At 47.8% G+C, this 12,899-nt stretch overlaps 1 protein-coding gene across 10 annotated transcripts in view; it reads left to right on the plus strand.

Annotated features, from left to right (window-relative positions):
• The window catches only part of LOC144138045 (protein tweety-like), a 39,399-nt gene that overhangs the window by 5,301 nt on the left and 21,199 nt on the right, over positions 1-12,899 (plus strand). For all 10 annotated transcript variants that reach the window (XM_077670103.1, XM_077670104.1, XM_077670105.1 and 7 more), the window contains exons 3-10: positions 47-207; positions 1,195-1,306; positions 4,314-4,552; positions 4,845-4,940; positions 5,825-5,897; positions 6,951-7,020; positions 10,631-10,686; positions 12,783-12,875. In XM_077670103.1, the coding sequence (XP_077526229.1) occupies positions 47-207; positions 1,195-1,306; positions 4,314-4,552; positions 4,845-4,940; positions 5,825-5,897; positions 6,951-7,020; positions 10,631-10,686; positions 12,783-12,875 (900 nt within the window). The remainder of the gene's footprint in view (positions 1-46; positions 208-1,194; positions 1,307-4,313; positions 4,553-4,844; positions 4,941-5,824; positions 5,898-6,950; positions 7,021-10,630; positions 10,687-12,782; positions 12,876-12,899) is intronic.

The following is a 12,899-nucleotide window of genomic DNA, read 5'->3' on the forward strand; positions in this document are numbered from 1 at the left end:
GACATCACCTGGAACTACTCACCCTTTTCATCTCTGATCCCCGCAGAGCCTGGGCATCCTGATTGCGGTGCCGGGCTTCTGGCTCATCCTGACCCTGCTGGCGTTCCTGATCTTCTTCCTCTGCCGCTGCTGCGACTCGGGGCTCAAGAAGAAGCGCCGGCTCACCCCGCTCAAGTGGACGCTGGCGCTCTTCGCGCTCCTCTGCTGGTTAGTGTCTGGGCGGGGGGCTCAGTTGTTTTGTGATCATGACTGTTATTGCGATGGGCGTGCATCTTATTAGATGATAGCACCAGAGTTCAGAGGGCGAAAGAGAGTTATGTGCCTGACGGCACGAAGACTCTGGGTCAGAATCTGGTGGTGGTGAATTGGTTGAGTCCTGTAAGTTGTTAGTTGATATCTGTTCAGCTTAACGGGAGTCTGGTTCTCTTAAGCACTTGTATTTGTGTTCAGCAGCTGGTGGGGGGATGAGAAATGTCGTAGAGAGGCAGTCGCGATGGCTTGTGGCCATGAAAATCCTGGAAGGAGTTATCTAAAAATTGAGCATTGAGGCAGATTGAAAGGTGAATGCAAAGGTGTGACAGTCTTCTATTGGAAGACATTTAGGAAAGTGCAGTTGCTTTTCTGTCAGTACGGTTTGTGTATCATAATTTATCTTGTCGCCTAGGTACTATCGGTGTCAAATGAAATGCGAACAAGAAAATATGAACCAGAACGTGTAAAATTGAAAAATACTGTTTGTAGAGTTCATATAATGGCACGCTATGGTATACTATTTGCAAATCCACTTTTTCCAACTTTGTTTTTGTAACTAAGCCACGCATCATTTCGGCTTGCATGGAAAGAAATCGCGCATTCTCTGTATTTTACCGTGCAATCAGTGCAGCGAGGTAAAATATACCTTGTTACTATAAAATATGCGGCGTTAAATTTGCACCTTGTGCGATTAGTCTTATAGTTTATGAGGCTAGTGGCGATCCCCTAGCTGCATTTAACTTATCGTTTGTGAGAAAAATATGGGTTAACAAGCTCGGCATTCTCATGCTGTTGAAGCTGCTGTTCTGTGACAGAAAATTTATTTAATGAAACGCAAAGAAAAAGGCATCTTATGGTCCAAATGACACTCTTTGTGGAACGCAATGTATAGGTAACCCCTGCGTTTTGCACTGACGGGCAGTTTTTGTTTTCCATTTGCAGTGGTGCGCTGGCACTGGGGTTGTTTGGGAATGACCAGGCTCACGGGGGAATGGTGATGGTACAGAAATCGACCCAGGATATGGAGGACAGCCTCAGCAACTTTGGCAACCAGGTGAGTGTCTTTTGTTTTATTGGACGAAAGAAATTCCCTTGCTCCGGCTGATCCTTTTTTTAAAGTGACAGCTTCCTTGGTGGGACCGATGGCGTCCTGTCAAAAAAACTAATGCGTTTCCCCATAGGCCGGTTTGTCGACCGAAAAGCCCTGATAAGATCTCTGGACACATGGCTCGTGCATGAAACCGGGCTTCCATCGTGTCAAAATGGGTTACTTGAAAATTGTGAAAAGGGAACGTTTCTGCTCTGTGACAGCCTCTTACTGAAAGTTTTTTGTATTCGTGGTGAATCCCCTTTGGGGTGGGGCTCTTGGCGTTTCCTGTCATTGTCGTAAGCGTCGTCTCGTAGTCAAACACCACCGGGACACTCGTTTGTGCCTCGTGCTGGAGCGCTTCGTGCTTCAAAGACAAGAGACTTCTACAGCAAAGCTGTGTACGTCTACCCCCCACCGGCTTCATATCCATTGGCAAAAATGCTGAGGTGCCAAGAACACACTTATACACGCTGCATGCTTCGCCCCTACCCAGGTTTCACGTTAGTAAAGATGGCCCGGGATTGTTTTTTTTTTTTCCCAGAGTTTTCATGACTTGATTTGGAAGGGCAGTTCCCGTGTGTGGTTTGCCGTACAGTATGTTGTAGCCTGGAGGTGACAAAAGGCGCCCTAGCGCGATAATAAATGAAGTCCTTGCATCCATAGACAGCTTGTTGTGCGAGGAAAATCTGTGCTTTTTCTCGTTTCCTGTTGCGAAAATGAGGTGGTGCGTGTTAGATTCGAGTAAATGCGGTGGCTTATTAAGGTGAAAGCCTGCGGTGGCCCATCAAACGTGAAAAGGGACCGTAGTTGTTGGCGGATGCTGCAGACGTAAAGAGAAAAGGAATAAAGAGAACACGTTTGGGTTCATGTGGGATTTGAACCCGTAGTTCTGGAGGAACAGCCAAGTTTACTGCTGGGTTGACGCAGCAGTGTGCCAGAACGGCACAAGAATTTAGCCTGATGAGTGCCTTGTGATAGGGGAACGCGACAGCGCGTGCGCAGAACAGGTGCACGCGGAGGAGAGCTGTGGCTGTGGGGAAGTGGCTGTGCGAATTGCAGCGAGTCTGCCTGTCTGAGTGATTCACGTTGGAAGACGAAAAAGTGGAAGTGAGGAAAGAGGGGCAAGCGCTGTGCAGCAGGGGAGAAGTCGTCAGTAATCTCTCTGGCCTTTGCCTTCATATCACGTAAGCAGACTTAGTTGGGCCGACTTCAGTAGCGACTTAAGTAGGTGACTTCAGCTGGACTTCAGTAGGTGGACTTAAGGGGAATCACCTGTTAAAACTCCTGTGGCACTTACTAACCCACGGGCTTGAAAACTGTCGTGCACCAACATGAAAAGTTTTGCAGGTCCATGAAAATGCTCCAAGCGACCTAGTTTGCTTATTTCGGAAACACGTCACTTCTGTACTGAAATAAAAAAATAAAATTCTCACGTCGAAGACTGCTAGCACCATCTAGTGAAGACTAGATAAACTAAACTGCATTTCTTGTTTGTTTTCTATTTCAATGAAGATGTGCAACATTTCCGAAAGAAACAAACTCTACCGTTAGGAGCTTTTCGATGGATTGGTAAAAGTTTTTATATTGGTGCACGGTACGTTTTAAGCCGCGTGGGTAGTGAACCAATTATACTCGTGTCACTCGTACATAAAAAATGACATTAGGTGCTTAATGCCTTAGGTTTTAATGCCATTAATTCGCTGCCACACGCAAAACTCTAATGCCATTTGCTTTAATGTCATTTTTGGTTTAAGGAGTTCCGCACAACTTATTCGCCGTCACGATTGCCTTAAAGCTGGCTACTATCGAACGCGATGAGCACCATATGAAACCAACGAAACTCTCAGCACCAGAGTGTTGACGCGGAAATGTAGCTGAACTTCGAAATAAGGGGATTTTTTTTGCACTCTTGGTGGCGACCTTCTGAACAAGACGAAGTTCACTAAAAGAGCAGCAAAATGCAAAACATTGTGTTACTTGCCGTTTTGAATTTTTCGAATTTGGCTACCGCTGGCAGGCATCGGCAGCTACAGAAGCCGCTTTAAGAAACGGCTCACACCATTTTTAGAAAACACTTTTTCTCATAACATTTTCTTTCACAAAAAAACATTTTTAACCCTTGCAAGACATAAAAACTTCTAAAATGTGAGTGAATTTCTCTTTTTGGTCATTATCACCATTATGCCTAACGCATTTAATGCCTTTGCGTTTTTGCGTGTTGCACAGCCCGCCCAAATAATGTCATTCGGTATCTTAAGGCCTTCAATACTTAATGTCATTTTTCGTGTACGTGTGGCACGGGTATAAATCGCATAGGACTGTGATCGCAGGGGAGTCCCGCTTAAGTTGGCCAGACTTAAGTAGAGCGTACAGGGTGCCCAAGCTACATAAGGGCACTTTTTTTCTTCCATACCCTCTTGTATTGTATTTTGTTGTATCGTACAGAGAGAAATGGATATCTAAATCTATATCTCAGTTACAGACGAATTTTATTTTATTAGAGTAGTGCGTGGCTGTCGATGCGTGACCGGGCCGCTGATCGGCGGGTGTTCCGTGGCCGTGCGTATGCAGACGCAAGTTACAGACGAATTTTCTTTTATTAGAGTAGTGCGTGGCTGTCAGTGCGTGACCGGGCCGCTGATCGGCGGGTGTTCCGTGGCCGTGCGCGTGCAGACGCAAGTTACAGACGAATTTTCTTTTATTAGAGTAGTGCGTGGCTGTTGATGCGTGAGGTCCACTGATCGGCGGGTGTTCTGTGGCCGTGCGCGGGCAGACGCAAGTTACAGACGAATTTTATTTTAGAGTAGTGCGTGGCTGTTGATGTGTGACCGGGTCGCTGATCGGCGGGTGTTCCGTGGCCGTGCGCCTGCAGACGCAAGTTGCAGACTAATTTTATTTTAGAGTAGTGCGTGGCTGTTGATGCGTGACCGGGCCGCTGACCGATGGGTGCTCTGCGGCTGTGCGTGTGCAGACGCAGTACTTGGAGCGCTCCCTGGGGCAGAACGCCCGGGACCAGCTGCAGGGGCTGACCGAGGCCCTGGCCGGCCCCATGCCCGAAGCGGCCGCCCGGAACATGCTCGACCGCCACCTCGAACTCATCAAGGGCAACCTGAGCGTGGGCGCCGGGCGTGCCCAGGAGCTGCACTCCCGCATCGGCCACCTCACCCTCACCCCGCTGCCCCGGGTCCTGCACCTCGTCGAGCTCTTCCGGTGGGTCCTATGAAGTCTGCCCAAGTTGTGCACCAAACGTTAACACAAATTTTTGATGCGTGCTCTGCAGTGCGGTGCTCGCTCATTTCTGTCACCCGTGACACCTATGCCACGGAACGTTCATGTTTGGATGTTTTGGTCAGATAAGCTGTGATCACTTCATTGCCACTGCCACTGTTGATCGTGATGGCAAGGCTTGCCGCGCTTGTGAACAAAATTGAGGGGAAAAAGGCTGAGTTTATGCTGACGGTGCTGCCACCGTGTTTTCTCGTCTCTTTGCCCACCCTTGCAGGTGGCCGGCCACCATCGGGCTTCTGTGCGTGCTCATCCTGGTCTGTCTGCTGCTGCTCTGGGGCGTCATCCGCCACTCGCGCTGCCTGCTTATCCTGTGAGTGCTAGGGGAGAGGGCCTTTCTGGGGGATGTTGCTGTTTTCTCTCTGTGTATCGCAGAATGTGATGCTGCCCAGCTCCCAGATGGTTACATTCCTTTAGGAATCCACAGTCTTACCAACATTTTAGTACGTCTGAAGAGTTTTTTTTTTAATCCACGTTACCGCATTCAAGTGGACACTTGCTGCTTCTCCTCAGTGTTCTTGAGACAGGAGCGGGACGTGCTCTCTCTGTACACCAGGTTGTGTGTTCTGGTTCACGGGATTGGGGTGGTGTGATCCTTTTTTTGTACCCGTGAGGCTGGGTGTGACATGTTCTTTCGGTACACAGGGTGGTTCTTTGTTTTGTGTGAGAAGATTCTATGTGCTGGGCTCACTTTTTTTTTTTTTGATATAGCAGTAAATGGCAAATTGAGTAAAAGAGCCAACATCTGGCATCTCATAGAAAAAGGCAAAGTGTTCTACAAAACACAACATTTCCACAGTGCTAGCGTAAACCCGGCAGTAGGGAGAGGTGGCCGTCCATGGCAGGACACCATAGATGAAAAGAGCGAAAGCACAGGGCTGAACGAGGGAACAGACGAGGAGTCAAATCTCCCTTCACTACCATCTCGTATTACACGGGGGGCAGCAGTGAACAGTGGGGCAATGCTTAGGAGACAGATCGAAGCCATTCAAAAAGGCGTCTCAAGCAGCAAGGTTACAGGGCCCTTTGACAATGCGAGGTGGGAAGCACGGCGCCTCAGGCGTTCAACTAAACATTACTGCTTTGGCATTCACAATCCATAAGAAGTGTTGAGGTGTTCCCTGACATTTTTGTGCTAGTTTCTCTTGTAACTGTGTCTTGAAACTGTATATTTCCATGATCTCGTTGTCAACGCAGGTTCTCTGTCCTGGGCCTGCTCTCCGTGGTGCTGTGCTGGGTGCTGGTCTCCCTCTATCTCGGCATCTGCGTGGTGCGTCACCTTCCTCTGTCGCCAACCATTGCGTTTACCGTTTGGAGCGTAACAACGCAAACAGCTGCAGATTGTGCACATTAGTGCAGTGCTCTAAACACGGAGCAAGAAAAAGACAGGAGGGGAAACGCCGCTTCCTAGGGTGGCCAGATAACGTCACAAGCGCTTGGCCTAGGCTACGCCAGCAACATTTGTCACTGGAGAAGAAACTGCGCGTCCGCTGGGATTGGCATTTCACTGCACAGCCCCACAATGAATTGTGGCTGCTATCATTTCCTGTATCAGATGCTGCTACCCTCTCCTGCACTGTCACAGCTACGAAGCTTTGTAGTCCGCGTTGGTTTTCGTTGTGACATCTGGCTGCTCGCCTGCGCCAGCTGCAATCGGCCGTTTCGCCTTGTATGTGTTCCTGCACTGTGGCTAGAACTGCACTGTTGTCATACTAAAAGTCTGTGAGTGCACATCGAAAATTGCCCTATGTGGTCTAAGTTTGTCCTCCAAACGCGATCGGGCTCTACATCCTTCTGAGCAAATTTGTGATTGTGCAGTACGCTTGTGAAATTAACGTGTTATACATTATAAGAAACTCGATTGTGAGCTTGCTTTAGCATTGGGCTAAACTTGTATGTCAGAAACTTGACTGAGCGGAGCACAGACTTTGTCTCTAAGTGTCAGTGGTTGTCTAGCCATTTGTTTAAATAGTCGGGCGACTGAACTGTGGAATGCGATCACACTTCTTCCCCCTTAACAAAACAAAACAAAAAAAGACTTGTTGCATTTTCTTTTTTTCCTTTTTGTTGTCATCGAAAAAGTTTTGCATAAGCAAGTGTGACAAGCAGAGCTGCGAAAACGGATCGGCAGTTATCTTTGAGAGGCCACTTGCGAACTGAAACTTCGGGCTCTCGAAAGAGGCTGATTTTTTTGGCGTAGGTTCACCTTGGCACGGCTGTATTGTTGAAGCTTTTACAACTCTGAAAGGTAGATGTTTTGTACTGTAAAGGTCCATGTTGCCTCAGTGACCCTTGCCCCTTCTATTTTTCTTTCTCCTTCCAGGCCGGCTCCGATTTCTGCCTCGACCCCGAGCCATTCCTCCAGAAGCAGTCCAGCGGAATGGTGGACACTGGTGAGTGATAGATGGCTCGTTTAAGGGGGGACGCGGGTCTTAGAATGGTAAAAAATGGCCAAAATATCGATTTTGAGAAAATCCAATTTTTGGAATTATTGTACCTTCAAGCACCTGCCTTCAAAATATCAACGCGAAATTCCATCGGGAAATACTCTAAAATCATGTTTTGAAACGCCTCGAGGGCCACGAAATGCCCGGAATTGGGCAAAAGTTGCTTCAAATTCCCGCGCGCCCCGCGGGCGAAGCAGCCGACCGATCGCCGCCATCTTGGTCTTGTTTTGAAGCTTGTTTCTTTGTGCGCATTTTGCGATATCTCAAAATGGCGTCGCTTGAGTAGAACGACCGCCCTTGCCAGTTTTCCGAAGGCACCTTCTCGGCCGCCGATTGGCTAGAGCGGGCGTGCGCGGTTTGAGTTCGCCATACGACCCCTCCCATTGGTCGGCGCGACTGCTGTCATGGCGGTCGCCATCATGGCGTCTGCTACGCGCGTCTGACGGAGTCCGCTCTTCTGGCGCAGCGCTCGCTTAGAGCAGTTTTTTTTTACAGTTTCTTCTAATTCTTCCATCGCGTACTTTCGTGAATGATGCCAGGAGACGTACGTTTGAAGAAGACAACCCATCATGCGCACGGAAAGCGAAAGCGTCGTCCGCCTATCCCAAGGTCGCGTGGTGCGACTTCGGGCCGCTCGACTCCGCCGGATGAGAATCGTTCGCCGCCTCGTATTGCCTCGCCTGCCCCATCGCCTGACCAACCACCTCCGGAATCCATACCTGGTCCAAGCACGTCCTGCCGGCTTGACACGAGGTATTGCACGGCGGAGGAGATCGCCGCGCGTACGGAACACGCGGACGAGGTCAAGCGCGGAATGGAGACCAAGTAAGCAACGCAGCGGAAATTCGACCTCCTTGAAGTGGATTTGGCGCACTCAGAGGAAGAATCCGGCACAGATTTTGTCTTAGTGGATTTTGCAATGCTGAAGGACCTTCTTGCGCACGTCAGGTGCGGCAAGTGCGGGCTGGCGGCGCCGGATTTGAGGAAGCCTGACCGGCAGTACGGCCTCGCCGTGAAGCTCGAGGTGACGTGCTCGGTTTGTGAACACCGTGTGGAACGTTTTTCCTCGCCAAGGACCGAAGGATCTGGCAATATCACTCTTTTTGAAGTGAATATGAGGGCTTTGAAAAGTATTCAAAGCATCGGGAAGGGGGTGACTGCTCTGTCAGATTTTTGTGCTGGTATGAACTTGTCCCACAGAGGCCTGCACCACAAGACATTCCAAAGCGCACTTGAGGAAAGTGGTTCAGGTTTGCGAGGACACTGCAGCAGCCTCTGAAGCTGATAGTGTGCGTGCCATCAAGGACTTGTACTCGAACCTTGGTCAGCCGCCAAACAACATAGATGTGATGTTTGATGGCACGTGGATGACAAGGGGACGGTTGTCACACATTGGAGTGGGCTGCATCATTGAAGTGTACACCGGCTTGGTGATTGATCATGTAGTCCTTTTTAACTTTTGCTTAGGTTGCGCCATCGGACCCAAAGCTTCAGATGAGGGCTACGAAGATTGGCTGGCAGACCATGAGTCTCAGCGAAACATTGACTGTGGTGCAGGACGCATGGATGTAGAGGCAGCCCTGGTAATGTTCAAGCGCTCGCTCTCCAAGAATGGGCTGCGGTACACAACCGTGATGTCCAATGGAGATAGCCGCACCATGCACGGCTTGAAGGAAAAAGGCGTCTTATGGGTTTATCCCCATAGGCCAAGAAAGTTTGCCTTTCGGCTACATTTATTTTCCCCAAAACTCTTGAGGGCCAACAACATGATGCATTTGCGGAAAACGCACTGCGCAGTGTCCCACCCCTGTATCCTCTCAAACTTCCAGCATAAAAACCGCGAATGAAATAGCCTCACCAAAGAACAAAAAAAGGGGGGCACCTAAAGCAAGTTTCACCCTCACACTTTTGCCGTACACAATATTCTGGGTACCACAGTGCACTGTAATAGATGATGGCACTTCACGAAGGACTGTTGCAGTTTTCACGACGCCAGCAAGACACCACCAGATTTCACAACGCTAGCAAAATGCCAACCGATTCGAAGTCGATAAATTTTGCTAAATTCCTGATTGGGTCCGTTACTTGGCCTTTTGTATCTCCAGTTCTAGTTGACATTTTTGGAATCCAAAGACAGATTTGAAAATGGGAAGAACATGTCTTTGTTACTGGGAAATTTTGAAGCTACACTACTGACGGTTCATCTCATAACACATGGCCAAACTTCAAATGCAGTTTTCTCAGTTTCATATTTTTGGTAACTTCCCTCAGCCTTACGCAGCTTTTAGGAAACTTCTTTTTGCTTCATAAGGTCAATCTTGGTACCATTTTTTTCAGTACAGCCTGAGGCAGCCGATGACATTCTTAGTTTTTCTGTTTAGGCTACGCATAAATAGTGACTTGCAGTTATTTTGATGAGCCAAAATATCCAATACTGCCATTTTTTGTACTTGACATATTTTTTTAGGATGCTGTGACTTTAGAGAAAAACGAAGAATGTCATCGGGTATGGGAACTCTCTGGCTATCCATTCATGTAATTAAAAGCGACAAAATGCAATGCGAAAGTTCATTAAAGCTGCGTAAGAAATTACCTAATTGCGGTTTAGACTTTGTATGATAACTTTTGAACTAACAGCACCAGCTCAAATATAATTGCATATTTGAAATCTACAGAGAAAAGCACATCCGTGTGCAAATTTTCATAAGTTTCTACCCATAAATAAAAAAGTTAGTTTTAAGACCCTCGTCCCCCCTTAAATTCAGCAAGGGGAAGTTGGACGGGACCTTGCAGTACGGAGAATAGACAATGGTTGCTGGATGACATTTAATGAAGCGACACCGTGTAGCATAATAGGAGGTTGAAGGATACGAGATCAGGGGGCTGGTAAGTGTCAGAGGGGGGATTATCCTGGCATGCGCTACCTACAGGCACTAGACCATCTATGTCGACAGTGCCGCCCATTTGAAGATATATGCCTTGGTTGTGCATTCTCCGTGGACATCCTTAAGTAACTTGAACGGGGACATATGTGCTTGTCCTGTATGTTTTTAAATCTGCACGTCACCTTCTGTTTCATGTAGGCGTCTTCTGAATATGCTCGTTTGAGGTCGCGGGTTCGATTCCCGGCCGCGGCGGCCACTTTTCTGATGGAGGCGAAAAGCAAAAACGCCCGTGTGTACGAGATTTCGGCGCACGTTAAAGATCCCCAGGTGGTCAAAATTAATCCGGAGCCCTCCACTACGGCGCGCCTCACTGCCTGCATTGCGTTGGCGCCTTAAACCCTACAATCAATCAATCAATGAATACGCTTGTTTTCACGGGTGGTGTCAGTCTTTACGTTCACACAAATGGATCAGCAGTGGTGTTTAGAATCTGCACAAGACATGTGCCGCAAGTGCAGTTCTGATCTGCTTTCAAGGCCTAGGGTGCGGTTAATTTTCTGGTGGTCCTTGTAACTAGCACAATTCAAGCAAATATTCTTGGCTTGTACTGACCTCTCCTCGAGCAGCCCTTTTATGTTTATTTACTTCTTTTTTCCTCCTTTCTTTTCCAGTCGTGCTCAACTACTACCTTCACTGCAGGGATGATTCCTCCAGTCCATTTGTAGAGGTAAGCAGCACGAAATGGTTTCCCGCTCCCTGTAGAACTTCTAAAGCGTCTCCAGACACTATATGGCGAGCTACAGTTGTACATTTTGGCGAGAAGGAGACGGCAGTGGAGCTTCGCAGCAGCAAAAGTGCCAAGGGATATCTATGGAAGAAAGTCGTTGCTTTTGCATGCAACTGCAAAAGTATTTTTCTTCAAACAAACAAACAAAAACACGTGTAGCTCCATATCCTTCTGAGCAAACATGGCTACGGAATGCCAGAAGCATTGACAGCAGGAGTTTGGTGAGGTAGGGCTGATTCCTCTTGGTTCAAGGGAAGGAGTGAGAGGAGTCATATCGTGGAAGTGTTTCCAGAATGTTTGACGCTAAGAGGAATGGGGAGGGGAGTGTTACGTTAGTTATTCACATCAAGGGGTCAGAAGTGTTTTCATCGCGCCTTTTGGTTGTCTGAAGGTGCGAAGATCGATAAAATCTGCCGTGAGATTAGGTGTCTGCGGCTCATTCCGGTGTGGACACTGGAGACTTGGATGCCGATTTTTTTTTTTTTTTTTTTTTTGTGCAGGCAATTTGGTGACTCTTCAAACATTACAAATGAGTGGTACTGGCAACATCGCTGGTTAATAAATCGATCATTTGCAGCACTGGCAGTATAGTATGTGTATTTTTTTATGTGCATGGTCTGAGCTGATATCCAAGAGCATTTATTTAAAGGGGGACATGGCTCTTAAATTTCTTTTAGTTTTTAAGTAAACTCCGTCCGTCTTGGTGCTTTTTCCCCCACTAGTTTCATATATGCCATTATTATTTTTCGAATAAGTCAATTAGTTCCCAAGATAATTAGAGATAATTAGTCAATTTTAGAGGAACAATAGGTAAGACAGTGTTGGTCATAGCGCTGTAATCTTTGCATTTTCCAATACTATGAACACTGGTGAATGCAATAAGAGAAGCGGTTTCTTGATGCACCACTTGGAACAAATTTTACAGCTCATTAAACTTCGGTGTTTCAAATGGGCACTCGAAATGGTTCCTTGCCACTGGTGCCACCACAGTTTATTGAGCTGTAAAATTTGTTCCAAGTGGTGCATCAAGAAACCGCTTCTCTTATTGCATTCGCCAGGGTTTTAGTATTGGAAAATATTAAAGATTAGTGTTACGACCAACACTGTCTCCTAAAATGGCTAATTACCTCTAATTATCTTGAGAACTAATTCACTTACTAAAAAATAATGGCATAATTGAAATTAGTGGAGGAAAACTACAAGACTGATAAGTTTCACAGAGTTTACTTGAAAATTAAAAGAAATAGTTTTAAAGGAGTACTGACACAAAATTTCAAAGCCGAGATAACTATGTAAAACGCTTCCTTTTTATCAGGAGATATCTCCCAGCAAGTTTCGACAGCAACCGTTCAGCGAAACATATTTAAAATCCATTTTAATCTTCGCCCGCACGAGAAAGCCCAGAGCGGGCCGACGTGACATCATCTGCTACTTGCCCCAAACTGCCGACGTCGGGGCTCCCGTGACGAAGCCGATGCGCTGGCTGTGGTTGGCGCGCGCTGCTCGGGCGTGTGTACACGTCATGGTTTTGGGACTGACGTCATGCTGCCCGGGCCTGTGGGGATGGCGAAGACCTCGGCCGGTCTGGGCGCGCGTGCGCTCGCTCGCTCGCGCTTCCAGAGAGGCAGCGATACGGCAAGAATGGTGACACCATGTGATACATCCTGTCATGGCGGCCGCTCGCCGTTTTTTTGTCGAAACCGAAACTGGCACGAATAAACGACGCCGTAAATGAATGTTTACGCTGTGCTCGACCGTCTAATCTGTCATTCTATGATTAGTGGGCTGGTAGGCACGCATAGCAGCGAAAAAAACGTAACATGAAAATTTCGTGTCAGTACTCCTTTAAGAGCAGTGTGTGCTACCCTTGATGCAGCATGAAATGAAGCTGCGTTTCGATTTGACGACAGTGGTTTGTTGTTGCAGGTTAACAAAAACTCTTGCTGAAGGGTGGTCAGTGCATTTTTTCTGCAGGCAAGCCTGCTGCTTTTCCACTGAGCAGTTTCAGTGATTCTGCTGGTGCGTTTCAATCGCAGCCACTCAGAGAGGCGCGGGCAGCTGTCGATGGCGTGCAGACTCTCCTGGGCCCGTTCACTCAAGCGACCCAGCGTTACTTTCCCCGCAAGGAGGTGAGAGGGCGCTGTTTTGCTATC

Source organism: Haemaphysalis longicornis, unplaced genomic scaffold, assembly GCF_048455015.1.
Source record: "Haemaphysalis longicornis isolate Haplotype H1 unplaced genomic scaffold, Haemaphysalis longicornis Haplotype H1 scaffold_5, whole genome shotgun sequence".
In the NCBI taxonomy this organism is placed as follows: Eukaryota; Metazoa; Arthropoda; class Arachnida; order Ixodida; family Ixodidae; genus Haemaphysalis; species Haemaphysalis longicornis.